General features: G+C 61.7%; 3 protein-coding genes across 12 annotated transcripts in view; 2 read left to right on the top strand and 1 right to left on the bottom strand.

Annotated features, from left to right (window-relative positions):
- Positions 1–67: 67 nt before the first annotated feature.
- Positions 68–18,707, bottom strand: BOP1 (BOP1 ribosomal biogenesis factor). 2 transcript variants are annotated; one of them, XM_002692583.6, is made up of 16 exons: positions 18,577–18,707; positions 16,934–17,134; positions 12,527–12,607; positions 2,788–2,942; positions 2,594–2,711; positions 2,416–2,517; positions 2,125–2,337; positions 1,881–2,042; positions 1,730–1,810; positions 1,583–1,652; positions 1,364–1,496; positions 1,102–1,282; positions 721–1,009; positions 564–648; positions 381–488; positions 68–301 (listed from the first exon to the last, which is right to left on the bottom strand). In XM_002692583.6, exons 1-16 carry the CDS (start codon positions 18,670–18,672, stop codon positions 148–150), a joined length of 2,229 nt encoding a protein of 742 aa, XP_002692629.2. In that variant the 5' UTR covers positions 18,673–18,707; the 3' UTR covers positions 68–147. The 2 variants fall into 2 exon arrangements, with proteins under 2 accessions (XP_002692629.2, XP_024857706.1); XM_025001938.1 differs by lacking the exons at positions 16,934–17,134; positions 18,577–18,707 and adding an exon at positions 16,116–16,319.
- Positions 4,440–10,266, top strand: SCX (scleraxis bHLH transcription factor). 2 transcript variants are annotated; one of them, NM_001435228.1, is made up of 2 exons: positions 4,440–5,147; positions 5,957–6,282. In NM_001435228.1, exons 1-2 carry the CDS (start codon positions 4,575–4,577, stop codon positions 5,993–5,995), a joined length of 612 nt encoding a protein of 203 aa, NP_001422157.1. In that variant the 5' UTR covers positions 4,440–4,574; the 3' UTR covers positions 5,996–6,282. The 2 variants fall into 2 exon arrangements, with proteins under 2 accessions (NP_001422157.1, XP_059730325.1); XM_059874342.1 differs by lacking the exon at positions 4,440–5,147 and adding an exon at positions 5,432–5,850 and having other exon boundaries at positions 5,957–10,266.
- Positions 18,708–18,832: 125 nt separating the features above from the next.
- Positions 18,833–27,642, top strand: part of HSF1 (heat shock transcription factor 1) — a 19,741-nt gene continuing 10,931 nt past the window's right edge. For 7 of the 8 annotated variants that reach the window (XM_025001456.2, XM_005215151.5, XM_005215150.3 and 4 more), the window contains exon 1: positions 18,833–19,116. In XM_025001456.2, coding sequence (XP_024857224.1) covers positions 19,000–19,116 — 117 coding nt within the window. In that variant the 5' untranslated portion in view covers positions 18,833–18,999. The remainder of the gene's footprint in view (positions 19,117–27,642) is intronic. The other variant, NM_001076809.1, reaches the window with a different exon arrangement.

Here is a 27,642-nt window from a genome sequence, read left to right as displayed (position 1 = left end):
TGGTAATGTGACCTGGCTTGTGGGCAGGCCAGCAGCCCCCTCCCCCGTTAGGAAGCTGACTCAAGACTACCCAGCAAATTCCTGTATTGAGAGTCCAGGGCACATGTGCTGCCCACCCCCACCTGCCCCGCCCCAGAAGCAGGGTGTCTAAGTGAAGAGGCGGAGAGTGCCATCAGCCCCGGAGGAGAAGACCCAAGGCTGGGTGGGGTGGAAGGCCACGTCAAGCACCCCCAGGTCTCTGGTCAGGGCGTGCCCCTTGAGCACCTTCACGGGCACCAGCAGTGGGTTCTGCAGCAGGTCACTGTGGGGGAAGGAGAGACTCAGGACGTGGGTGGAACCGTCCCCAAGGGGCGCGGGCAGGCGGGGCCGTTGACACTCACTTGTACACCATCCCGTGGCAGACGATGACACTGCCGTCGTCAGAGCCAGATGCGAAGAGCGGGTACCGGGGGTGGAAGGCCACGGCCCGGAGGGCCTTCTTGTGATGCCTGGGGTGGGGGGAACCAGGTTCAGTGAGGCAGGGGTCGGGGAAGGAAGTGACCGGTTGCCCACCAGCATCTCACCTTAGCACTCTGTATGGCTTGGTGGAGAGGTCCATGTCAAACCACACGAGCTTGCTGTCATAGCTGCCGCAGATGATGTTGTCACCTGGGGGCAAATTCGGTGGTGGGGACTTGGTGGCCCTCCAAGTGCCACCCTCCCACCAGGACACCCCCTTACCTGCCGGGTGCACTGCCAGGCTAGACACCCACTTGCAGTTGGGCATCAGCTTTTTGGTGAGCTCCTGGCGCAGCAGGTGGTAAAGGCGGACGCAGCGCTGGGAAGCCACGAGCAGGAAGGGCCGCGTGGGGTGGAAGGCTACACGCTGCACCTGGCCATGGCTGCGGCGGAAGGGGCTCTGGCTGCGGCGCCGGCTCAGCTGGTGGATCAGCACCTGGGTGTGCCCTGGAGTGGCCAGCACCGCAGCCAGGTAGTCCCCGCGCCCGTGCCAAGTCACCTGCGTTACTGGCTGCAGGGAGGTGAGGCTGGGTGAGATGCGGCCCCTCCCCGGGGCCCCGCCCTCCGCCCCGCCCTCCGCCCCACGCCCTGCCCTCCGCCCACCTTCCCGTGGTGGATGCGCAGCCGCAGGCCGTCCTGGCGCTCCTCCTGGGAGGCTTCCAGCCAGTGCGCGGGCTGTGAGGCGGGGTCCAGGGGTGGGGTGAAGGCGCTCAGCAGCTGGTCCGTGCTGCCCACCACCAGCCGGTCCCCCAGGGCCGGGTTCAGCAGCAGCACCGTGTCCTCCCTGCAGTCAGAGCCACATGGAGGTCCTCAGGCATGGGTCTGTCCCCCGACCCCGACCCTGGGCACCCCGGGCCTCACGCACACTGCAACAGCCACCAGGCAGACGGTGGGGTGAGGGTTCCAGGCGACACTCTTCACCACACCACCCACGGGCACAGTCCTCATGCAGCGGGCAGTGGCCACCTCCCAGAGTCGCACCGAGCCATCATCTGAACCTGGACACGCAGACAGGCCCTCAGTACCTGGCCCTCCAGGCCAGCCCACCCTGCCCAGCTGCGGAGCTGCCCCACTGCGTGCCCACCTGATGCCAGCCACTGGCCATCTGGGGAGACGCTGAGGCAGCGGACAAGGCTGTTGTGGCCCCTGTAGACCTGCAGAGAAAGGGCAGGGTGGTAAAGACCAGACACTCGGAAGCTTTTGCTCCCTGCCACCTGCCCTGTCTCCTCACCAGGGCCTGGCACGTGGGGAAAGGCTGCAGGTCCCGTGGCCGGGGCAGCTTGGGGATGAGGTCTTCAGGGTCCACGTTCACCTGAGAAGAGGATACAGGGTCAGCTGCACCCACCCCCACTCCACGCCCCTGCCTGGGCACCCCGGCGTACCCTCATCTTGCGCTGCCGTGGGCACAGGTAGAGGTCCAGGCAGCGCTCAAAGCGCTCCTGGATGAAGCGGCCGTAAGCAGGCACAGCCCGCAGGCTCAGGAACCGGCGCGGCAAGAAGCTGAGCTTCCTCTCCTCAGGCTCCTGCTGCTCCCAAGCCAGGCACTGTGGAGGCAGGAGTGAGCCAGGAGCCGGAGCCGGGGCCGGGCAAGGGGTTAGCCCAGACCCCACCATGCACCAGGCCCACCTCCTCCTCGCTGGGCAGGTACTCGGGAGGCGGGTTGTAGGACTCCGAGTGGCCAGGCAAGGCCAGCTTGGGAGCAGGCACGTGCATCTTATGGCGACCCAGCACCGCGTTGGGGTCCTCCTGGGCCCACAGGTCATAGAAACTGGGACTGTGGTCCCGAGGCCGGCGAGGCTGGATCCAGCCCATCTTGATGGCATGAACCATGCGGGAGACCTGCAGAGACGGCAGGGTGAGGGGGGCCGGGGCAGGGGTGGGGTGGGCAGGTGCACCCCCAGGATGGCCTACACCCACCTTCTCCTTTTCCACCAGGGAAGGGATGAAGCTGCGCTTGTCTGCAGGCCGGTTGGTCACTGGGTGGATCATGAGGTCCCCACTGAAGAAGTCCACAGCTGGCTGGGGGGCGAGCAGAGGAGGGTGGGCCTGGGCCCTGCAGGTGCCCCCAACCCCAGGGCCAGCAGCTGCCGCCTACCTCGTAGGGATTGAAGCTCACGTCCCCGAACTGGCCCCTCTGCAGCCGCTGCACCAGGGCCACCTGCTCGCCCGTCAGCCGTACGCTGTGTCCCGTCATCCGGTCCCGCACCGTGCGCCTGGGGGGACCCAGTCAGAGCCCTGGCCCTGGCCCCACCCCACCCAGCCCGCAGGCTCCGCCCCACGCCCACCCACCAGTAGTCAGGGTCGTCCATCTTGTCCAGAAACTGGTCCAGCTCGTCGCGGGTGCGCAGGGGCTTATAAATGCGCCGGCCGTCCAGGTCATAGCCCACATGGGGAAAGTCATCGTACCACTCCAAGGGCACATTGCCCACCGTGTTCCGGATGTCCTGGGGCAGGAGGCCTGCGAGTCAGCAGCAGATACCCACCGTGCCCACCCCTCCCTCGAAGCCCCTCAGAGAAAGACACAGGCCAGGAAGGGGAAAGGCAGAGCAAAGGGGCTGGCCTCCAGGCTGCAGGAGCAGCACCCAGGCACCCTGACTTGAGCTTCTCCCCAGGGTGTGACGTGGCAGGACGGCCAGCACTATCCGCCCCCCCACCCAGACCCTCAGAGGCGCCAGAGTTGTACCTTCACATTTTCCACTGAAGTGGTGCCAACCCCAGAGCCTCCCCCCTGGATTCCTTGGCCAGGGCTCTGGGCAGCCACAGGCAAGGGTGACCTCATCGCCCGTGGGCTCCCTCCCCTGGCTGGGGCCTTAGGCAAAACTGGGTAGCCATGGGCAGGGACTCAGGGAAGACCCCACCAAGAAGTCCACTCCAAGAAGAGACAAAGTCCGCTGCACTGAGCCTGGCACACTTTAAGGGGCTCCCCCAGCCTCCCAGCCCTGCCCCCACCCCACCCTCAGTGGGCAGAGCAGTCACATTCCTGGACACACATTCCTGGTCGAGGCCCCTGCCAGCCGCCACCCTCCCTCCACCCAGCACGGAGACTGCTGCCCAGGCGGCCGCTTCCTGCAACAGTAGCCACAGGGGGAGGGGCCCAGATGAGACTGCACAGCAGGCAACCTGGGAACCCGGACAGGGACAGGACCCTCTGGGCACGGCCCCTCTGCACCTGCCCAGCCCCCAGCCTGCTGACCTGAGTCCTCCCTGCTTGCCTTCCTCCATATGTGCCCAGGTCCCTGCCCACTGCTGGGAATGCCCGTCCTTCTCCTGTGCTCCCCGAGTCCACACAGCCATCCCTGGACTGGACAGATGTGGGCGGCCCAGGAAAGACCCATGGGGCATTTAGCAAGGAACAGGGTGTGGGTGGGGGGGTTCTCCAGGCAGGAGTGCAGGCAGGAGCCAGACCTGGAGGGTGGTGCCAGGAGGGGCAGGTGCAGGAAAGACAGGCTGTGCTGTCAGGTGAGCCCCACGACAACCTGAGGGGGGCAGCTGAGGGGGCCAGCTGAGGGGGCCAGGGGCTGGACTCCAGCTGCTCAGAGAGCCTCCGTGCCCTCTTTTGGGCACAGAAGGCCCAAGTGTACATGAGAGGGAGAGACAGACAGGGTGTGGCCAGGCGCTGGGGCCAGGGCATCTGGGTTAAGGCGGTCATGCCAAGTGAGAAGGCCGGGGTCACGGATCCTTCTTGACCCTCCCTCCTGTCCCCTGCTAAGAGGGAGGAGGGGAGGCAGCAGCGCTTCGCACCCCCCGGAGGGGCGCCCACTCTCCCCTCCCCGCAAAGACAGCAGGATGCTCCAGGCCCCTTCACCACGGCGCGAGAAGGCAGAGGGACGGAGGGCCCCTGCTCCAAGCGGCCTCCAGGGGCTGGGAGGCGGGGAGGAGGGCGGGCCGGCGCGGGGGAGGGGCCGCCGTGGCTATAAAGGCCCGGCCCGCGGCCCCGCTCCAGCCCGGGACGCACACGTGCGCGCTGCGCCGCAGCCGCCACCGCGGGAGCCCCGAGACCCGAGTGCCCCTGGCCCGGGCGGCAGTGGCGGCGGCATGTGCGGCGCGCGACGGAGCTGACGGCGGCCGCCGGCCCCATGTCCTTCGCAATGCTGCGTTCGGCGCCGCCCGGCCGCTACCTGTACCCTGAAGTGAGCCCGCTGTCGGAGGACGAGGACCGAGGCAGCGAGAGCTCGGGTTCAGACGAGAAACCCTGCCGTGTGCACGCGGCGCGCTGCGGCCTCCAGGGCGCCCGAAGACGGGCCGGGGGCCGGCGGGTGGGGGGCAGTGGCCTGGGGCCCGGAGGGCGGCCGGGCCGCGAGCCCCGGCAGCGGCACACGGCGAACGCGCGGGAGCGGGACCGCACCAACAGCGTGAACACGGCTTTCACCGCGCTACGCACGCTCATCCCCACCGAGCCCGCTGACCGCAAGCTCTCCAAGATCGAGACCCTGCGCCTGGCCTCCAGCTATATCTCACACCTGGGCAACGTGCTGCTGGTGGGCGAGGCCTGCGGCGACGGGCAGCCCTGCCACTCGGGGCCCGCCTTCTTCCACGCATCGCGTGCCGGCAGCCCCCCGCCCCCGCCGCCCCCACCCCCTGCCCGTGACGGCGAGAACGCCCAGCCCAAACAGATCTGCACCTTCTGCCTCAGCAACCAGAGAAAGTTGGTGAGTGTTGCCGCGGGGTGTCCACGGAAAGGGAGGCTAGGAGGATGGGGCGTCCCCCACCTCCAAACCACCCCTGCAGCCCACACCTGCTGGGCAGAGAGGGCGGGGCCAGAAGCAGGCAGAACCCCCAGCAGCGCCTGTGACACCCGCAGCCCCAGGTCCAGGGAGAGAGAAGATGAGGAGGGCCCAGCTAGAGCTGGCAGGTCCCCAGGACACAGGCTCCTGTGGGGACAGAGAGGGAAGAGACCCAGGCAGGACCCACACCAACGGGGAAGAAGCTAGGGGACCAGACCAGGGTTGATCAAGCAACTCTGGCCACCTACCCTGCCATCAGGGAAAGGGCACTTGGGGGCAGTGAGGAAATCCTGCTGGGGTCCGCTTGCTCTACGTGGCCTAAGGCTTACCGGGCACCTGCCTGCCCTCCCTGGACCCGGCTGCCCACTCTGACGCCAGTGTGGCTGGGGGAGAGGGCCCCGCTGCGGGAGACGCTGGCCGGCTCTGATTTACGGCGCCTGCTGCGCGTGGTGGCACCGGAAGAGCAGGGTGAGCAGGGAGAAAATACGGCGCGGCTCTCCCCAATCCCCATTTCCTCTCCAGACAGCACGCGTGAGCTCCTGGGGCCTGAACATCTGGGAGATTTAATTTTACAATTTCGGCTGTGCAGCAGCGCACTCTCCTCCCCAAACTGCTCGGGGAAGCCGGGGTGAGCGTGGAAGGGGGGTGCTTTCAGCGCACCCCATGGGGAAGTCCAGAGGCACAGGCTGGTGCTGGCCTCCGCTTGGGCCCTGACACTGCCCTCCCCTCCGCAGAGCAAGGACCGGGACAGAAAGACGGCGATCCGGAGTTAGAGGCGACGCCGGGCCATCCACGGAGAGCCCCAGACCTGACTCAGGCACAGGCCTCGCTGAGGGCACCCCCAGGCCCACCTGGCCCCAGCTGCAAGTGGGGCTGATGGACAGACAGGCGGTGGGACGCGCGGCCACCGCAGCACTTGCCCGGCCCCACTGGAACTTTCCGTGCTGGCTCGCTACCTGGTTCTCCTCTGGCCATTATGTGCTAGCATTCTGTGTCTTTGATATGATAATATAAAGTCTGGAAATTTTGTATAATTAAAAACAAAACAGTATCTTCCAAACGCAGATGCACGATGTCCTCTGGAGCAGCCCAGAACCCGTCGTAAGCAGAGCCGAGCCCACACTCTGGCCCTCAGGGCTGTGGTCTGTTCGTGTCCCGGGCACCCTAGGCCAAGGCACCTGGTTCCTGGGGAAAGCCCCCACTTTCCAGGGCTCAGGGTCAGCCCCCGCTGCCAGGGAACTGCAGCACAGGGTCTGCAGACCAGCGAGGGGAGAGGGCGAGGAAAGACGACAGCCCCCCCCCCGCACTTGGCAAGGGACAGAGCGGGACAGGCCGAAGCCAGGGAGCACTCCCGCCCCACCCCCGCTCCAAGGGCCACCAGGGGTCCAGGCGCCCTGAAGGCAAGGGCAGTGCGTACAGCGTGCAACGTGCTGGTCTCCTGGGCCTTGGCACCTCAGGCCCTGCTCGCAGAGCCCCAGAAGTGGGAGGCGGGGCACTGTCTGGCAGAAGGAGCTCCCAGTCTGTGCAGGCCTGAGGGTGTGAACCAGGTGGCAGGTGCCCACCCTAGGCCGCCCTGGCCCCAGAAGTCCTGCTTACAGTGGAGGACCCTGGCCGCCCGCCCCTGCACCCACCCAGCTAACCTGAAGGCCCCACCTGCCCATGAGGAGGGCAGTTCAGGCCTCTCGGAGCTGCGCACAGCTGGCTGACCATTAAAATCTTGCAGGTGACAATTACAGCTTAGTGGCGTAAGCTCACAGGCACAGCAGAGAAGCAAGCTGGGGGCAGCGCCTTGCGGCACCCCCCCCACGCTAACCAGCAGCCTGACTTCCGGCAGCCGGGCTGAGAGTGCCAGGGGCCGACCCGGGGCCCCAGGAGAGGCCAGGTGCCGAGGCCCACGTGGGCACCCCAACAGGGCAGGCCCAGAGCTGCCCCCTCCTCTTAACAGACGGGCTCCAGGGAACCAAGAAGCAGGAAGCAGTGGTGTAATTTTGGAGGAAATTCTCAAAGCCAGAGCCATTAAGGGTTGGGGGGGTGCTGTGTCCAATCTGATAGAAATGTAACAGAATAAAAAGTCACAACGGCAGGTTCCACTCAGAGAGAAACCCAACCCCAAATTTCCTCTCCTTAATCCTGCAGGAGCCTACAGCTGGCCAGCAGGAGGGGGAGAGGGCACGCTCGGTCACTGCAGAAGCCCCCCACCCCCACCTGCCTAGAGAGCCAGGACTCTCAGGCAGAACCTGGGGGTCCCGCTAAGGGCTGAGAAAGGTACCTCTTCTGCTCCTGGGCACTGAAGACACTTGGAGAACCGACCTGGGAAGGGCGTTCCCGAGGGCCTCCAAGCTTGCCGCCCCTGCTCCACTGGGCACCAGCAGTCCTGTGGGGACAGCCTGGGGCCTACCTGTGCTAAACCACCCACCTTGCCCACGCATACGTGGGCCGGGTGAGGGCCCAGACCCCCTCATAGATCCTCCAGAGACGACAGACAGGTAGTCAGGCGTAGTCAGACAGGTGCCCACCTCACAGCCAGGCTGGTGCTGGGCAGATGGGGGAGAGGTGGGAAGCATGCCCCGCACAAAAGTGGGGGTGAGCGTGAGGGACTCCCCACAGAGCACAAGGACAGGCAGAGTGAGGCTGGAGGGTGTCTCGGGGGTGCCAAGTCAGTAGGAGAGGACAGGCCGCTGGGACAGTCCCTGCGGGGAGCAGGTCCTGGCACAGGACGTGCAGCCAGGCCCTCAGCTGCCGGGCCTGGGACTCGACAGCGGCTGCAGCTTGGCTGGCCTCAGGCCTGGGCAGTGGGCCCGGTCGCTCCCTGAGCTGCACCGGTAGCAGCAGAGGCCGAGGGCCTGGCCCGCCAGCCAGCGGGAGAGGAGGGGCGGGGGCGGGGAGAAGCACACCATCACCCTCCACTGCTCCAGAAATTCAAACCAGACTGGGGGTGGTGGGCCGGCCGAGCCCCAGCGGGCGCGAGTCCACTCGGCCGTCCACTGCAGCAGCCGGGCCCCCCGTGCACCAGAGCCCCACTCCCTGCCCAGGACCCAGCGCCCCACGCGTGCCCTGTGCGGCAAAGTGAAAAGTGGGCACGGCTCACACCCTGGGCCAGCAGCCGCTCCTGAGGCCAAGCAGGCCTGGAAACGCTCCGATGGCCGTCAGGGCCGGGCTGTCAGCTCCCTGTCCCCAGCCCGGGAACGAGCTGCTGGCGGCACCACGTGACCCATCACCAGGCTGCCCGCCCTGGGCTGGCCCGCCCCCACCCTGCACAGCACCTGCGGCTGCCAGGAAGCACATGTGACCCCACAGGGGCCGCGCCCGCCGACCCCTCCAGGGCCCAGACGCCCCGGCCCGCACTCTCGGCCGCACTCTCCGGGGAGCGGGGAGGGGGACACGGAAGCGCATCCGTGAGGCGCCCCGCCCCCGGCAGCTCCGGACACCGCGGCCACCGCTGATGTGTCGGCTGGGATTTTTCCGCTCTCGAAGAGCCCCCTCCCCCTCCCCCTCCCCAAAGTGGCTGCAGCTGTCAGGACCGCAGATTGGAACTGCAGGTACGGCGCTGGCCCGCTGCCCGCCTCCCTCCCGTGTCTGTCTGAGGGAGAGGAAGCCGGCCCACCTCTGGAATCCTTCACTCTCTCCTCGTTCGCCTCTCCCACCTGTCCCCTGGGAGCTCGGGGTCAGCCGCCCTCACTCTGGCGCGCTCTTCCCCTTGCCCCGCTCCGATTACAATGCCGGCAGTGTTCCCTCCACTCCCCCTCCTCCCGCAAAGCGCCCTCTGTGGTGGGGGGTGGCCCAGCCGCGTGCCCCAGGCCACCTGCTGCAGCTGGACCTCCACAAGGTACCCACACGAGGAGCCCTGGGCGACAGCCCCGAGGCAGAAGGCCAGGTCCCTCTGGGCCTCCTCTGGTCCCAAAGGCCAAAGCCAGCAGAGGGGCCTTGCGGGGCTTGGCTGAGTGGAGCCCACCCGCTGTACCGTGGGGGTGGGGGTGCCGGGAACTCGGACTTGAAGCTCCCCTCCCAAACCTCCCCTGTCAAACTGCCCCTGCCGTGCATGATCCTCAGAGAAGCGCTGTCACCCAGGCCCGCTGCTGAACCTCTGGACACGTGTGGGCCCTGGGACCCTCCGACCCACTCCTTGGCCCCTGACCCACTCCTCGGTCCCTATCAGTGCCTCAGGGCTGTTGAAGGGCAAAGAAGCAAGTCTGCCTCCACCAAGGGCCCCCCACCAAGGGAGGCCCCCTGCTCCCGGGTCCTCAGATACCCAAGACACCCCCACCCCCTCCGTTGTCCAGGGAGCGTGGGCGTCCCCACGTGTGGCGGTGGCGGTGGCTCCCAGAAACGCCTCAGGTCCCTGGAAACGGGTATGGCCCCCACAGAGTGCCAAACACCCATTCTGAGCTCCATGATACTGCGGCCACCTCCAAGATCCCACTGCGGGGACTCGCCCAGAGCCTCCAGCGCCAGCCCTGCCTGGTCCCCACTCTGCAGCCAAGCCGTCAACCACTTTTCAGACAGGACTTGCCCCCCATACACCTGGCTGCCAGCCCCCAGCTCCTGGGGCCACGCCTCCAGTCTGAGGGCAACCCCACCCCCTTCTGTCCCTGCAAAGACCCCCAGCTTGGGCTCCTGCCACCCAGAAAACTGGCTCCCGGTGGGCACATGGCAGGCCAGGCCTCTATAGCCTGCGTACCCAGACCAGAGAAGGGTGGGCTCTGAAGGCGCCCCACCCTCACCTGCCCCGCCCCGCCCCCCCAGGGGAGCCCTGTCTCCTGACCAGGACCACTGGACCCGGGTGGCTGGTCCTGGAAGAAGGAGGGCACCCCGCACACCGGATCACGGCGGGCCTGGCTCAGAGGTGGCACTTGGCAGAGGGACCCGGGGCACCCCGAGGTCACGGCCACCACACCCAGCCCTTAAGGCCACCTGCGAGGCCCCGGGCCCCAGGCCCCTCTCTGGCGAGGCGGTGGGGAGACGGCAGGGGCGGCCGGAGCCTAGTCGCGGGTGTGGGGGCGGCCAGGGAGGCCGGCAGCCCACGAGGCCCAGCCGAGCCGAGAGGCACGCTCTGCACAACAGCTCGAAACCCGAGCCGCCGCCGCGCCGCCAGCAGCGAGCGCGCCGAGCGCCGCGCCGGGGCGGGCCCAGCGAGGCTGCTGCCGCTCGGTAGCGGGAGGCCGTCAGCGGCGCCTGCGGGAGAGCGGAGGGGGCCGCCCGCCGCCCGCGCTCTCGGCCCACCACCCCCCGGCCTCAGTTTCTCCGGCTTCTCCCAGGCTGGAGCCTTCCCCCAGCCTGGAGCCCGACCGCCTGCGAGGGCCCCCGCCCCCGCCCCCGCCCCCCGCGGCCGGATGAGATCACGTCTGTGGGGGAGGGGCGCGCGCGGATGGGGGAGGGGCTCCCCCACTCGCGGCCGCAGGGACCCCCGCCAGGCTGGTGGCTCGGCCAGGGGCCGCAGGCCAGGCGCTGCCCAGGGTGAGAACCGGGAGGATGGCACCGTCGAGGCCGAGCTAGGACGCAGGGCGCGGGTGTCCCTCTGAGAAGGGGAACCCTCACTCACCGGCCAGCGCCCAGGGCAGGGGACCCCAAAGCTGGGCCCAGCAGAGGCCAGCAGCCAGAGCACCTAGAAGCCCCAGGGTCCCCCAGCCCAGGCCTTAAGTTCAGACAAGGCCCAGGGAAGAGGAGGCTGGGCACTGCCACCCCTCAGGTTCTTCCCCAGAAACACACCTTGTCCGGACGCCCTTGCCCACTGCTGGAGGCCGGCCAGGGCTGGAGTGGGGTCCTGGCACCATGAACCACCTCCAAGGATGCTGCGGAGAAGGGGCTGCCCAACACCCCACGACCAATGTTCTGGGGCTGCGGGCCCTTACAGGTGCCAACCAAAGCCCGGGGTGGGGGTCCCTGAGCCCCTCCTGTGCTCTCGCACCCCAGCCTCCCAAGCCCCTTCCTGAAGCCCACCCTGCAGAGATGCCGTGACGGGGTGGGGGGCACTTCTCAGGGAGGAGAGCCTCAGCCAGGCGGGCCTGGCCCCGAGAGCCAAGCCCTGCCGCCCCCTGGGCCGCGGCCGGCTGCACTGGCAGAAGCCGGCTCCTGCTGTCACTCAGGCCCACATATGGGATAGTCATCGCCGGAGGAAGCGGGCCCCCCCAGCCCCCGCGGCGGCTCCAGAATGGGGCAGGCCAGGAGGAGCACCTCCCCGCGGGCGGGCCGAAGCCCCTCCCCCGTCCTCTGCACTCCATTTACAATCATCATCGATTTCTCAAAATACCGAATATAAAAAAGTAGCCGACAGGATGTGGCTGCCGACAGCCAGAGCCCCTGGGAGGGGGAGACAGGCCGGGAGCTGCGCTGCACGGCCCCCCTTCACTGAGTGCGCCCGCTGCTCCGGCCAGGAAACCAATTTATTTTGTTTTGTCTCTGTTCTCTGAACGCACAGAGACTGAATCGGGCGGGCGGCCAAGGCTCCTGCAGCCGCTGCCAAAAGAGCGGAGGATGGGGGTAGAAGCCGTGCAGGGGAGGGGGCGCGTGTCTCCCAGCCGGGGACAGCCCCTGACAGGCAGCAGGAAGAGCTGCTAGGGGTGGAGACCGCGGTCTCTGCAGGCCCCCCAGCCCGAGGAGGCTCACATCCGGGGGGCTGACACCAGGGCAGTGGGCAGAGGGGCCTTAGGCCCTGCCCCCAGGCGGCAGGGACACACCAGTGAGGGGGTGGGCAGGGGAGCACCCATCACGTCCAGCAGGGAGCCCCTGAGCCTCAGACCCCCCAAGAGCCCATGGGCAGCCCTGGGCAGCGGAGTCACAGCCACCTCTGGCCAGATGGGGCACCCCAGCCTGTCAGCAGGCTTTCCCTGTGAGACGTAAACCGGGAGGACCAGATTCACCCAGGGCCATGGCAGTCGGGCCTCTGAGACACCGGGGAGGAGGGGACAGAGCACAGGGCGCCCGCCTCCTGTCCCTGGGGTCCAGTGCAGACGCCGGCTGGGCTTGCCCCTACCCCCACCCCCACCCCAACTCGGGCAACAGCACAGGCTGGCTGCCGGGGGAGGCCTGTCCACGTCCACCCAGAGTGGAAGCACAGCCCCCACAGAAGATGCGGTGCCCTCTGCCTGCCAGAGGCACCCCCACAGTCCAGGGCCAGGACATGGGCACAGGGTGGCCGCGCCGCACCCAGCCGCCCTGCCCGTGATGACACACACTCCTGCAGTCATGTGTCCCCGACCCTGAAACTGCTCTTCCAGACAGGCCTGGGGCCACGCCAGGACGCCCACTCAGGCCTTGCAGTGGCCACACAGCCCACCCTGCAAGCGGGCAGCCTCCAATGAGCCTACCTCCTCATCGGAGCTGTCCTCCGCATACTCGTCCTCGCCTGGCATGCTTGCCACCTCCATCCGCGAGCACGGGGTCCTGGCCTGGGAAGGGAAGAGAGTGGGAGAGGTTACTTCAGGACCTGGGGCAGACTGTGGGCCAGGGCACCCTGCCCCTCCTGCCCACACTGGGGCTGAGGTCCCGCACCACAATCTCTAAGCAGCTTTGACCTGGTCCCACTGCCAGGAAAAGAGTGTGGACACCCCCAATCTAAGTGGGTCTCTTGGGGAGGAGGGTTCCACCCAGGGTGAACCTCTGTCAAGGGCCATCAAGATATCCAAGCTCAGGGGGAAGACCCCAGAGAGGGCCTGACACCAGGTGAGCCACCCCCGCACTCCTTAAGGTAAAAAACAGCTGCAAGGCTCCTGGCTCAAAGGCCCAGCTGAGCCCAGAGCCAGCCCAGGGTCAGAGGACAAAGCAGGGGTGGCCTCTTGGCAGCAACAGATAAAGGCCAGTCCATCTAGGGGAAGCCAGGCTCTCGATATCAGCCACTAGCACAAGGGCCACCCCGGCCCATCCTAGGGCCAGACCCTCAGCCTGAGGACAGCACATTTAGCCCAGCTGGCTGAGGGCCTGGAGAGGCACCCACACCCTCGGAGCACTGGGAGGACTGGCCCTGGGCTGACCCCGCCCACCAGGCCAGTGAGTGGGTGCCACTGGGCATTGACACCCCAACCTGGAAACAGATCCTCCCCTGGTGGGGTGGGAATCGGTGTACCAGAACTGGGACTGATGGGGAAAACAGCCCGTATCTTCCCCCGCCCCGGGGGGGCAGTAAAGCGTCAGGAGCAGGAGCCCCGCTCCCCTGCCCAGGCAGAAGCCAGAAGCCGCCCGGCAGCTCTTCCTCCCGCCCGCCAGCTTTTCCCTCCGTGTGAGGAGGCTGGGACAGTAAGTTTTTTTCCAGGCCAGGAAAAGGCGAGATTCGGTTTCCACGTCTCTCCCACCCTTACTCCCCAGGCTGTGCGCTGTGGGAGCCCTGCCCACTGAAAGTGGGTCAGCCCTACCAGGTGGGCGGCCTGTGGGGAGGGGGCACAGGGGCCAGCCCGGCCCAAGCTCCCCGCCCACCCTGTCCGGAGCATCCAGCGGACACACCTGCCCAGGGCCCAGGCCGGGAGGACCCTGCAGGGAGCTGCTGTCAGTCTCCTCGAGACCCTGAGGCCAGCCCGTGGCAGCCAGGACCCGCATGGGCCACCCTGCTCTGGCCGCCGGCCGCTCAGGCCCCAGGGGCCCTGCACCACCTGCACCACAGGCCGTGGTCCCGGGCCCTGGCAGCAACCACAGGCGTGGCAGCCCCAGTGCCATCCGGAGCCAGACACCGGCGGGGGCTTGGCTGGGGGGACACCCAGCCGTGGGGCTCCGGGCTCCTGCCAGAGCCGCCGGCGGCGAGGGCCCTGCTCAGGGCACGGGACAGCCTCTCCAGAGGCACCGGCAGTGTCGCCGGCCGCCACCAGGGGGCAGCCGCAACGTGGGACCCGGCGGAGCGGGGACCAGGCCGACTGAGCACCCGCAGCCCTCCAAAGCCTGGAGACCGGGGCGGGGGGGGGGGGGGTGGTGCCAGAGTCCTCTTCCTCCTCTTCCTCACACGGTCCAGCCCCGGCCCCCACATCCTCAGACGCAGGCACCAGATGGTGGGGTCTGCCCAGAGCCACTCGGCACACAAGCCACCCACACCCACCCCCAGACGGGCTCAAGGCCACGTTGTGTGGGGGTGCCCTAATGGGCCCACGCGGATGGCTGGGGGCCCACGGGCGAGACCAGAGGGAAGTGAGGTTTTGAAGGCAACTGCCTGAGCCAAGGGGGCCAGGCGACCACGATAGGCCTCTCCCGGGAAGGGCTGCAGCCTCGCATGGCTGAGGCAGTTTTTAACTTCGGCTACAAAGGTTTGAGTTTCTTCCTGAGGAGAGGCAGCGTCTGTGTGCTCCCACGCTGATCTGGGGGGCCAGCCCCGGGGGAGCAGCCCACAGCGGGGGTCTTAGGCGGGCTGCTCTGCCCTCCCCTCTTGCTGCCCTCTGCACCAGGTTCTTACCAGGACTGCTGTGAAGAGCTGCTGTGCTGCACGTGAGAGCCCCACACAGGTTACCCCACCTGGACCCCTAAATGGGATGTGTTAAGCCTCTGAGGAAAGAGCTACCAGAGCTCTGGGGAGCACAGAAGTTGACATGCTTCTGACCAACTGAGAGGTGCCGTGGGAACCCTCAAACCCACTCATGTCACCCCAGACTGACACCACCACTCTCCGCCTGAACTCTCATCACCAGAGACAACAGAGTCCAATGCTGAGCCAGGCAGGGCACAGCTCCCCCACGGGGGCCCCCGCTCCAGCCTCTGGGTCGCACCGGGGTTCTCTGGGACAGGCCCAGAGTGCCCTGCCTCAGGTGGCCTCACTAAGCAACCTGTGAGACACGGCCTGCTCCCTCCCCAGACACCAGACCCGCCTAGCACCCTGCCCACTGCTTCTAGAAAAGCGCCTCCTGCCCAAGGGTTTGCAGTAAGCTCCTAAGCTCCAGGCACAGACAGTTTGGGCAGAACTCAATGTAAGTTACCTAGAAAACGGTAATTCCACATTGGGCACCTTTAGTGAGTCTTTTGTTACATTCTTGAATGTGGTAAGCAGACTGAACTAATAGAAATGGGAACTTTTGTATGAAAGAGTATGAAAACAAAATAGGAGAAAACCCACACAAGTGTTATAGAAAGGACCAGACCAAACACAACAAGTAGGAAAAAAGAGATCTAAAGAAGCATGATGGGAAAGAATGGCAAAAAGTACCTGATACACTCCATGACAAGAGCCAGACATCTCTCCTGACAGAGAAGCTGCCCAAAGTGCCCCCGAGCACTGCTGGGGGTGCGGGGCGAGGCCAGGTGCCCGGGAGGGGCCAGGCCCAAGGTGGAGATGGGAGGGTGGGGCGGGGTGCAGGAGGGGAGCGGGGCCAGCGGAGGTGAGGTGCGGGGAGAGGCAAGCCAGTGGAGGATGCGCCAAAGGCGAGAGTGAGGCTGGAGAGGCTTCCTGCTTCGCACGGCCCATGGCCCGCACACCTGGAACCCACAGAATCAGGGGACAGGGCTCCCCGGAAGAGTGACCCTTCCACCATGGAACTCTTAGCGGAAGAGAGAGAACAGGCTCCCTCCTGTGTTGGCCACTGGCTACCTTTGTCCCCAGGTAGGCGTCTGGACCAGGCACTTCCCACTCCAGGCAGAGAGAGGCCTGGAGAGGCACACCCCAAGCTGGGGCCCCTTGCCGGCCTGCACCCAGGTCTTTGACATCTCCCCAGCATGCCCCTGAACACCGCAGGGGCTGCCCCCAATCCTTAGCAGGAGCCAGCAAAAGCCTCGAGACAAGTTGCAGGCGATGTGTCCTGCCAAGGGTTGAGGAGGGCGCAATGAGTGGAGCTGGTGAAACGCCAGCCAGGAGCCCCGCTAAAGCGGGGCCGCTCAGGCAGCCCTGCTAAGAACTGGCGGAGAGGTGGGGGTGGTGGTGGGGGGCAAGTCACCTAAGTCCACATTTCGTCTAAACTGTACCAGGAAAAAAAATAAATAAATAAACTGTACCAGGGCCATGGCTGTGGCCAGCATCACAGGAGCTCGAGGCTGCCATCCCAGAGCTGGGCCGCTCGGTGGAGGGGCTGGTGGCTGCCGGAGCGTCATCACCACATGCCTCCTGAAGCTGTGGGGTGGGGACACTCCCTTCGGAGGCTGCGCGAGGACCCACGGCAGGGCCTCGTGACACAGGGCGGCCATGGGCTGTGACAGGGGAAGGTAGTCAGCGGACCCTCGAGAGGGCCCTGAGCCAGCGAACAGCCCTTGTGGTGGGAAGGTTTCATAGGCGAGCAGCCCTTCATTGGCTTCAGGATGCAAGGAACAGGCTAACGCGGAGCACGACAGGGCTGTCACAGAGGCAAAACTGTCCAGCCATGAACTACAGTCACCAGGAGAGTTAAGGGAGCGGACAGGAACACCTCGTCTCCCAAATGGTGCCGCTTGAAGATGTCACTCTTTGTCAAGGAGGCGGAGGAGAGGCCTACCTTAAGTCACTGCACAGAAATCCCACCTCAGGCTTCGCCCCGAGGAAGCCAGCTGACAGCTAAGTCTAGCAGGCAGCCTCAGACCCAGGAGAAGTAATGTCAGGGTTCGTGGGTTACTGTGAACAGAGCACAGGACTGTGCTCTATAGCTCAGGACTCCTCGGCTCCAAGTGGCGTTCTGCCCCGCCCTCGCTGTGCCCAAGGGAGGAGGGAGGGGGCCCTGGGGTCACAGAGCAGGAGAGATCAGTGCCAGGGGCCCTCAGAGAGCCCGATGCCCGGCAGGCGCTATCTTGGCCATGGTCATCTGGGGTGCAGGGAGCCCTCGGGAGACTCCTGGCTCACCCACCTGCTGCCCAGGACTCCTGTCCATCCTGCCGCGCTGCTCGCTGGTCCCCTCCCCCTCTTCCTCTGAGGCAGTGGCATCCTCAGTGCTGTCGCTGCCGGAATCTTCCAGGCCTGAGAACACACTCTCCTCGCTGTCGCTGTCGCTGAGGCCAGGATCACTGCCAAGCCTGCGGCTGGGAGCCGGAGCGTCGAGGAGAGAAGGCTGCAAGAGGCATGGCACTGATGACCCCAAGCCCACCCACCGGGCACCAAGCGCTGACCCACAGCCTGTGCGGCCAGCCTCCACGGCCATGGCCCTCAGGCCACAAGCCTCCAGCTCCATCAAAACCATCCACCCAACCCAGGCCTCCCTCACCACCCACCTCCACCGCCAGCAGGCCTCTTGCCCTTGGAGGAGACATTCAGTTAAGAGTCTCACAAGAGAAGGACTTTCCAAGGAGCTCAATTCCCATCACATCACCCGTACCAGCCCCTCCACCCTCCACGCCCGAAAGCCACTCCCTGTAGCTCTGGCATTCACATCTCCAGAGCTACCAGGGCACCGGGGTGGGGTCTGGGACAGGGAGAGGACCACAACCTGAGGCGCTTTTCCCGCCAGAAGAGGACTCTATCCAACCAGATTGGGACTGACAATTTTATCAGTAAATTGTAAAGACTGGTTGAAGAGACATAAAAATCATGCAAACTTTACTTAAAGGCAAGTGTTCTGGTTCACCACCCCATGGGATAGGACCAGAGCTTCCTCTGAGCAGAGGTCTGCTGACCAGACACCACCTAATCCCTAAGTTCACAAGACCCATGCACTTAGAGAGGGGAAACAAGAACTTACAGACTTTCAGCAAGCACTTACTCGAATGGAGAACCCTAGATTTCTGCTTTTTAATAGCTACTAATTCTCTCAGCTAACAGGAAAACCTGCACTCACCAATTATTTGGCAGCATTCAACTGAACTTCCACAGAAGTAACTCTGATACACACTATCTTCAACGCTTAGTAAGCTACACAATTACCACAGCAAAAAAAAAAAAAAAAATGGCACAAACACAAACGGCTGCTGAGGGTACAGAGCTGAGTGGTGGAAGCAGGCGAGCCTGGTGCCCAGAATGCCTGCTGGCAGGAGAGCAGCAGGACTGGTCAGGGGAAAGGGGCTGCCTGACAACCCAGTAACGTGGAGTGCTCCCTTAGGCAGGCGTGGTGGACAAGCTTTGGAAGGCTGATGACATCCAAAACCCACCTGGGGTTCTGCTGCATAGCAGGAATGGCTTTGAGTGCAGTTAAAAAGGGATGTGGCCAATACAGCAGGCACTGCCTTCCTATTCTCGTGCCCTTTTACAACGTACCCGACATATCGGTAACGTACTAACAGGCTCAAACCTCTTTAATGCAGGAACCACAATTCAAAGGGCTAGGGAGGCCACGAGCACGATGCCAGCCCCTCTTGCTAGTTCGCTCCGGCCCACACTTCTCCAACCACACTACGGGAGCCCCCTGCCCAGGACGCCCCCACGAGGCCACCGCCAGCAGAGAGCTGGCAAACCGCCTCCTCGCACTCCTGGGCCCTGCTCCCCGGCGCTGGCCGTCCCGGAGCCGCCATGTGCGGCCCAGCCGCGCCACGCTGTCCCGCTCGAGCAGCCCGCGGTCACCTCCTCCAGCTCCGGCTCCGGCTCCGGCGGCCGCTTCCCGGGCTGCGCCACTGTCGCCGCCGCCACCGCGCGCCCCGCGCCCCGCGCGCAAGCCATGCTCCCGGACCGCCCAGACCCGCGCCGCCACTTCCGGCAGCTAACAGACCTCGTGGGTCCGGGGGCGGGGCCCGAGGGGTCAGAGGGCGAGAGGCGGGCCCAAATGGGCTGGGCCGGCGCGCACGCGCGCGCCGTGGGGACGCAGGCGGGCGGCGCCGGCGGGAGCGCGCCCGTCGCAAGATGGCGGCGGCCATGCCAGGCCCCGGGGCCGTGTGTGCGCAGCGGGCGGCGGCAGCGCGGCCCAGGCAGCAGGCTCGGCGGCTGCGCTAGCCCGGCCCTCGGCCTCTCTTTGCGGTCGCTACCTCCTCCTCTCCCGCCTTGCCTGGTATGGATCTGCCCGTGGGCCCGGGCGCGGCGGGGCCCAGCAACGTCCCGGCCTTCCTGACCAAGCTGTGGACCCTCGTGAGCGACCCGGACACGGACGCGCTCATCTGCTGGAGCCCGGTGAGGGGCTGGACGCGCCGGCCCGGGACGTGTGGGGGCGGACAGCACGGGGTTCGGGAAAGAGCGTCCGAGGCCTCCCCTCGGTGCGCGCTGCCCGGGTCTGGGCAGGGCCTCTCCTCGGTCTCTCGCCGAGTAACTGAGACGACGGCGGAAGCGCGCCTGGCTTGAGGGCAGCACCCAGTGGCGAGCGTGGTGGCCAGGTGACCCCACAGCTTTTCACATGAGTTACCAGGGTGGCGGGGTCGGCAGCTGTTGCAAGGAAATGAGGTTTTGGCGCAGGTATTGGAGGGCGTTGTTCGACTGGGAAAGGAAAGGGACCGAAAAACAAAGCACAACGTCATAAAGTTGTGGTGGGTCTCGAACTCCTGTCTGGACACCACAGCTGGGTTTCCCCAGAGCCGCTTTGGTTTTCGTTCCTCTCGGGCCTCTTTATCCACGCCCCTGCCTCCAGTTGCCTGGCAGCAGGCTCGTCTCCATAGTCTGACCCTGCAGGCCGGACAGCTCCTCCGTTTGCAGAGGTAAAGCAGAGACTATCTGGAGTTGCGGCTGAGAGTCTGCGTCCGGGCTATGACGTCGCGTCCGGGGAAGGCCGGAGCCATAGCTCCCGGCCCGCAGATGTGCGGCCTGGGCCGCCCTGGTTTGGGGAACCTCTGGGTGCCTCCGGACACACTTGCTCTCCTGAGGGCCCGGACGCTGGCTCGCCCAGACTCTCCTAAGTACTTCTCTTTCGCACTGTTAAGCCCTTAGAAAGGAGGAGCAGTCTGAGCTGAGGCGAGCCCAGAGCGGGAGGCCGGGTCCTCTGGTTCCTGGGCTGTTTGCTGAAGCTCTGGCTCAAAGCTGGTAGAGAGAGTCAGAATCATACAGCGTCCTTGTAGGGAACACTTCGTGTTGGTCCCAGTGACACACCTGTGTGCCACGCTCCATCCCTGTTGTCTGCTTCTGTAACTGTGCGCAGCGTTCCCCAAGAGGAGGCTGTATTTCCTTCCCCACAGCCTGTCCTGTTACCACCATCCCCTTGTTCAAGGCCCTAAGCTTTGCTGACCCAAGGAAATGACCCCAGGTTTCTGTCTTTATTCTTCCTTTCTCTTCTTTTTCCTTCCCCTAAATTCCCAGGAGATACTCTTACCCAGGTTGGGGAGGGGCATCGGAGATCCTTTGGGATAGTCTGAGTTTAATCTACCGGGATAATTGCCTCACCTCTTGATCTGCTCGATGTTTCTGCTTAAAGATGGTGAGGCAGAAGCCAAAGCCCTGCCAGCTAGCTCTCCAGGTCCCACTTCCTGTGTTCTGAGCGAGACCTTAGACCTGGAAAGCAGGATGGATCAAGCCTGCCACAGCCTCGCACACAGTGGCTGCACCACCCACCAGCCCTGCTGGAACGTAAACTGGAGAGGGTGGGAGCAGCCGGCTGGAGCCCATGCATTTGATCCCCCTCCCCTCTGTCCTTAGGCCAACCAGGATGTGCTTGGTGCAGGGCGCAGCGGGCAGGGGGCTTGTGCTGCCAGGCAGGACAGAAACTGAGCACTGGTTCAGCTGTGGAAGGAAGCCCTTTGCCAGGCTGGGCAGGGGCTGTGGAGCTGCCTGGCCCTGAGAAAGGAGATGGCCCTCTGCCTGAGGCCTCCGCGATGCCCACACAAGCCCCAGGCCTCTGGCAGAAAGTCTGCTGGGGGAGACTTCTGCGGTCTTGAAGCCCAGAGTTGGCTTCCAGAGGCCTTGGAATGTTCTGGCGTCTGTTCTCTTGGTGCCTCCCCTCCAGCTGGAACTTTTCTCCCCATTCTGCATGGAGGACCCTGTGTTTGGCCCCAGAGACAAGGGAAAGGGGGCGGGGTGGAGGGCTTTCCAGCCCCAGCAGCGCTGTGCATCCTCCACACAGTCTGAGGCCCTGCCTGGAGAGTCGTGTTAGTTTCCCCTTCCCTCCCAGACCCCCAGTCAGTTACCATGCTCGGTGTGGCACCACCACAGAATAGGCCAGGGCTGCCCCTCAGACAGCCCTGTGGGACCAAAGGCCCCACAACCTTGGGAAGGAACCTGGTGAGCGTGGCAGCTGCATCCATGGGACGCTCCATGAGTCAGGCCTGTTTGGCCTCAAGACAGCGTTAACAGTGGTAGGAGGGTGGGTGACTTCCTGAAGGAGGCTCTTCTTGTTAGGCTGTGGGCACCATGAGGCCCTAAGAGCAAGGGCCTCCTTTGCCTAGGAGCTGGGTGTCGCCAAACCAGGCCCCATCCCAGGTGGCCAGTGTGAGCGCCTGCAGTCAGGATCGCTCTGGAGGCCCTGGCTGGAGAGCAGCCTGCAGTCAGGTCGCCAGCTCTCTGCGGGACTCCTTGAGGAGGGCCCCAGTCGCACCTGGCCACTCTGAGGTGGCCGAGGATTGTTCCTGGGGCTCCCATGACCACCTGGCCGGGAGCCAGGTGGGTCCCAGCAGACCCTCCATCCTGCCCTTGGGGGTTGGCAGTGCCTGAGAAAGGCTGGAGGAGTGCCCAGCACGCAGCACAGGCTGCAAGGGGCGCTGGGGCCTTGGAGGCTCCTGGTGCCCCCTGAACTTGCCACCCAGGACCCGGCAAGCCCTTTCTGGCCCTCCACATAGCAGGAAGCCCAGCTCTGGGGCATCAGTTCACCTCCTCCCACAGCACCACACAGAGGTGGCTGCTGGCCTTTTACAGATACGGGAACTGAGTCCCAGAAACACTAGGAAACAGATGAAAAGCAGGAGGACGGCAGGACCAGACCCGGAGTCCACGGTCTCTTACTGGTGTACAGCTGTGGCTCACGCCTGCCCTCGCTGCGTGCCGCGTGTCCTGGATAGAGGGCAGCCCGAGGCCCATGCCGGTGGGGTCCAGGCTCTGGTTTCACCCCACCTGCTTTCTTAGCTGGACCAGAGCCATACTTGGACTGATCAGTACTCAGGTGTTCATAGAATTGTATTGAGTTTTTACAAGAGAGTCCCTGTTTCACCTTCCGTAGAGGTACACAGATATATACGTGGACAGATAGAGAAACGGACGAGCCAGGCAGAGATCTATACAGGACGGGCTCCCTGTCTGTCCCTCCTGCTGAGGTGGGCTGGGGGGGGGGGCCGGGGGGTGGGGGGGTGATGAGGAGGAGGGGCACAGAGGCTCGGAAGGGGCTGGAGGGAGGGAGGTGGACACAGTGGACGTGAGTCCGCCTGGCTCCACAGGCCGCGTGTGCTCAGAGGGATCAGGGGGCCCACAGGACCCACCGTGGGCAGAGCAGTCAGCTCCATCAGGTATCACAGGCTAGGGACCCACGTCTGCACCTCTGGCTGCAGGGATTCCCGACCTGGGAGCGCTGGCAGCCACCCCAGAGCCCCTGCCCCTGGGCCCAGCGGTGACTGAGTCAGCAGAGGCCCCTGCGTTCAGTTGGGCCTGGAGACCCAAGTGTGGGGTGGCGGCCGGAGAGCTTGACCCTGAGCACAAGTAGGACGGGGACGTGAGGGGGGTGCAGGTGGGCTCCTTCTTGGCTGAGGAGACAGGCCGTGAAGGGCACCGAGCTGCTCTGCAGCTGCGTCCACACAGCGCTGGCACTCTTACTGCACGCGGGTGCCCGCTGCATGCCCGCGACTCCCAGAACACATCACGCAGACCTATCGCTTTGGCTGGAGGACTAAGACGGGCTTTCTGTTCTGGGCAGACTCTTGAAAGGTGCAGGTGGGCCACTGGAGTCACCGTGGTGGTTAATCCTGTTGATGTGGAGCCCTTGGAGAATCTGCTCACAGACAGAGACCCTCCCTCTGTAAAGATGTGCGTATGTGCAGAACTTTGTATATGTTTCAGGGAAACGTTTTGTAGGAAATAGGGCCACAGGCTCCAAATTTACAGCAAGACTGGGTATTCACTAAGCCCTGCATTTCAGAGGCAAAGGCGTTGCTTGCCAGCTAGCAGCTGGGCATCGGCTTCTCCCTTCCCCTGCTGTATGTCCCATCACTAGTCCCTCCGTGTCCAAGGGTAAGCCAAGACCTTCTTCAGGAATGACATGGGGTCAGCAGAGAAGGAGGGGCCTTGAACTTCTGAGGCACGAGGGAAGAGGTCCTGTGAGGGACTCACCATCAGGCCTGCCAGGCTTCTAACAGCCCTTAAGGTTGGGCTGGCAGGACACACCCAATATGGACTCACCCTCCGACAGTGTTCAGGTCTGTTACACGAAAGGACGGGTGAGCCCTTGCTTTCTGTCCAGGCAGCGTTCAAACTCGAGAGCCTGGTCTTTGGTGAAGCTGAGGCAGCCAGAATTGGCAGAACCTGGTACTAGCGAGAAGGAGCTATGCGAGAGGCCCTGCGCGGGTCTCAGCTAAGTGCTGCTTCACCCACCGGTGGCGTGAGACCTGGGCAACTGCCCAAGAACCTTCCAGGGAAAGAACAGCCACTAGGAGCTGTGTGCAGTCCTCGCAGCTGGGGCGTAGAGTCTGCTCTGAGCGTAGAGCCTGCCCGGTGCCTCAGAACTGCCGAGGCTTGAGGGTGCAGCTGGATTGGCCCCAGAGAAAAAGCTGCCCCGACGCCGTGTGAACGAACTTAAAGACAAGCCTGAAAGGATCAGGCTGATCCCTTCCTTCAGAACTGAGGGTGCAGCCCTCTTGAAAGGACGACAACTGGACGACTAAAGTCAAACAGAATGTGGTAACATGCCTCGTGTCTGGGATCCAGTTGAAACTAATAGATGGGCCACTTGGCGGGAGAATGTCACCGGTAACAAGGGAGTTAGAGTAACAGACCCAGGTATGATGGAACTGACTAGCAGGAAACTAGTAACTGTTAAAACAGTTACTAAAACGCTCTGTGTGCTCAAGAATGTAGAGCTAAAATCTTAAGACCGAGAAGTAGAAGATGTGAGAAAGAAGGCGGATAAGCAGAATGTGTCGGGAACAAGTGTCCGCTGCAGAAGAATCACCGCTGGTTACCTCTGTGTTCACTCCCCCTTCAAAGAGGTGGCCCATAACCACAGCCTTCACTGGGGGCTGCACACAGCGCCTTCCTGCTGAGAAGTCCCGCAAGGCGGGGGGCTGCACAGTGGAGGCGCTGGACAGGCAGGCCTCCGTCAGCAGTGATGAGTCACATTGACGGCTGTGCCCTGACGTGCCATGATGGGCCAGGCACACCACCCCTGTGGTCTTCCTTTCCAGAAACTTATGTAACCTCAACTCATCATGAGAGAAAAACATCAGACAGATCCAAATTGAGCAACATTCTACACAATACCAGCCCAGTCCTCAAAACCATCAAGGTCGTCAGAAACCAGGGAAGTCTGAGAGATTGTTAGTCAAGCATGACATAAGCAGATATGAATGTCGTGTACTGTCTTGGATGATGTCCTGGAACAGTAGGATGTTTGGTAAAAACTAAGGAAATCTGAGAAAAATGAGAGCCTTGGTTAAGGATGAAGCACATCGCTATGACACTGGGGGCAAATGCACTAGTGCAGGCTCTTAATAACAGGGAGAGCGGGTGTGGGACATACAGAACTCTACTGTCTTAGCTTTGCGGTAAGTCTAGCATTCTGACATAAAAGGCTTGTCTTTATTAAGTCTTTGAAGGGGATTAAACAGCAGACTAGAAACTACAGAAGAAAAGATCACTGAACAGCACAGTAGCAAAAGAAACTATCCAGAGTGATCACAGAGAGGAGGAAAGACTGCGAAAAAAGTGAGCAGAGCCTTACAGGGTTAATACCACATGGGCTGGCACACAGTTCCAGAGTAAAGGATGGAGGAAAATTTTGGAAATAACTGGTTTCTTTCTTTATTTTTAGAAAAAGCTAGACATTTTCCCGAATTTTTTTTTTTTAATGTAAACCCACAGATCCAAGAATTGCATTGACTCCCAAAGAAGATAAAAACACAAAATATACCAATGCATGTCAGTATCAAAGTGTTGAAAACAAGCGTTGGAGAGAAAATCTTAAAAGCAGCATGGAAAAAAAAGGAAATTGCATGTGGAAGAACAGGACAAGAATGAGACTGACTTCCTGGCAGAGTCGGCGTGAGGCCTGGGCTGGAAGAGACCTTGTAAGCTGAAGTCTGCTCAACACTCAAGACTTGGAGTAACTCACCACGTTGACAGTTTTCTCAGTGGAGGCAGAAGAAGCATAATGGTGTATTAGGTGTCCTGGTCAGGCAATAGGGCAAATACATAAAGATATCAAGATTGGAAAGTAAGAATTAAAAGTATATACATAGAAAGCATCATTATTTACTTAGAAAATCCTAAAGAATCTACAAAACCTTATTAAAACTAATGAGTGAATTTAGTGAGTTCATAGGCTTCAATGCCAGTATACAGAAATTAATTCTGATTCCACGTACTAGTAACGAGCTGTTGACAATGGAAGTACAGTGCTCCAAACACTACAGAATATGTACTGGTTATATTATCTACAGCTGTGTAGCCAGGCACCTCCAGACTAACTTCCTAAAACAGCTGAGGCTCCGTGGCACCTGCCACCACCATCATGACTCGTGAGAGGGCAGCCTTCATAGGAGCCTTGCTTTCTTCCTCATCTTCCATCTGAGGATCTCCACCTGCTGTGCCAACATTCCCCATCTGTCCACCAGACGCTTCCTGTCCGAAAGATCCACCTAAAGTCGTGCCAAAAGGGAAATAAGAACTGCTTCTAAGCTTCCACGTGAAAGTTAGTAGAGTAAAACCAAAGCAGGCAGAATGAAGAGAATAATACAGACAAGGAAAACCAATGAAACTGAAAACAGTAAAACATGATAAATCAATTCAATAGCTGAATCTTTGAAAAGGTTGGTAACTTGCAGCATGACAAAGAAGAAAAGACATAAATTCCCAACATGATGACCATCAGAGGGTGTATCACAACAGACACCACAGGCAGTAAGAGGGTAATGAGGAAGTACAGCTCTGCACATGTAAATTTAATAAAATGAACCAATTCCTTGAAAAGCACAAACTGTCAAAACGCACCCAGGGTGAGACAGGTAACTATTAGTAGTCTTGATTATATTAATGAAGTAGAATTCGTAAAATTATGAACCTTTCTAAAAAATCTTCAGATCAAAATACCTATAACGAAACCGTCCCAAGAAAATTACCAATATGCTTCATAATGTTTATAAAACTTTCAGTTCAGTCACTCAGTCCCATTCATTTCAGTTGCTCAGTTCTGTCCGACTCTTTGTGATCCCATGAAAGCATGCCAGGCTTTGCCATGGCGCCAGCACGCCATGAAAGCGCGCCAGTTGTGTCCGACTCTTTGTGATCCCTGGCAGTACGCCAGGCTTCCCTGTCCATCACCAACTCCTGGAGCTTGCTCAAACTCCTGTCCATCAAGTTGGTGATGCCATCCAACTATCTCATCCTTTGTTGTCCCCTTCTCCTCCTGCCTTCAATTTTTCCCAGAATCGGGGTTTTTTCCAATGAGTCAGTTCCTTGCATCAGGAGGCCAAAGTATTGGAGTTTCAGCTTCAGCATCAGTCCTTTCAATGAATATTTAGGACTCATTTCCTTTAGGATTGACTGCTTGGATCTTACAGTCCAAGGGACTCTCAACAGTCTTCTCCAACACTACAGTTCAAAAGCATCAATTCTTTGGCGCTCAACTTGCTTTATGGTCCAACTCACATCCATATGTGAATGTGACTACTGAAAAAACCATAGCTTTGACTAGACGGACCTTTGATGGCAAAGTAATGTCTTTGCTTTTTAATATGCTGTCTTGGTCGGTCATAACTTTTCTTCCAAGGAGCAAGGGTCTTTTAATTTCAGAGCTGCAGTCACCATCTGCAGTGATTTGGAACCCAAGAAAATAAAGCCTGTCACTGTTAACATTGTTTCCCCATCTATTTGCCATGAACTGATGGGACCGAATTCCATGATCTTAGGTTTTTGAATGTTGGATTTTAAGCCAGCTTTTTCACTCTCCTCTTTAACTTTCATCAAGAGGCTCATCAGTTCTTCTTCGCTTTTTGCCATAAGGGTAGTGTCATCTGCATATCTGAGGTTATTGGTATTTCTCCCAGCAATCTTGATTCCAGCTTGTGCTTCATCCAGCCTGGCATTTTGGATAATGTACTCTACATAGAAGTTAAATAAGCAGAATGACAGTATACAGCCTTGACATACTTTTTTCCCAATTTGGAACCAGTCTGTTGTTCCATGTCCCATTCCAGCTGTTGCTTCTTGACCTGCATACAGATTTCTCAGGAGGCAGGTCAGGTGGTCTGGTAGTCCCATCTCTTTAAGAATTTTCCAGTTTGTTTGGATCCACACAAAGGCTTAGCCTAGTCAGTGAAGCAGTAGTAGATGTTTTTCTGGAATTCTCTTGCTTTTTCTATGATCCAACAGATGTTGACCATTTGATCCCTGGCTCCCCTGCCTTTTCTAAATCCAGCTTGAACATCTGGAAGTGCTCAGTTTACGTACTGTTGAACTTAGCTTGAAGAATTTTGAGCATTACTTTGCTAGCATGTGAGATGAGTGCAATTGTGTGATAGTTTAAACATTCTTTTCCATTGCCTTTCTTTGGAATTGGAATGAAAGGCGGGACTTTTCCAG

The sequence above is a fragment of the Bos taurus genome, chromosome 14 (assembly GCF_002263795.3).
Source record: "Bos taurus isolate L1 Dominette 01449 registration number 42190680 breed Hereford chromosome 14, ARS-UCD2.0, whole genome shotgun sequence".
Taxonomy (NCBI): Eukaryota; Metazoa; Chordata; class Mammalia; order Artiodactyla; family Bovidae; genus Bos; species Bos taurus.
This window is presented reverse-complemented; position numbering and strand designations above follow the sequence as displayed.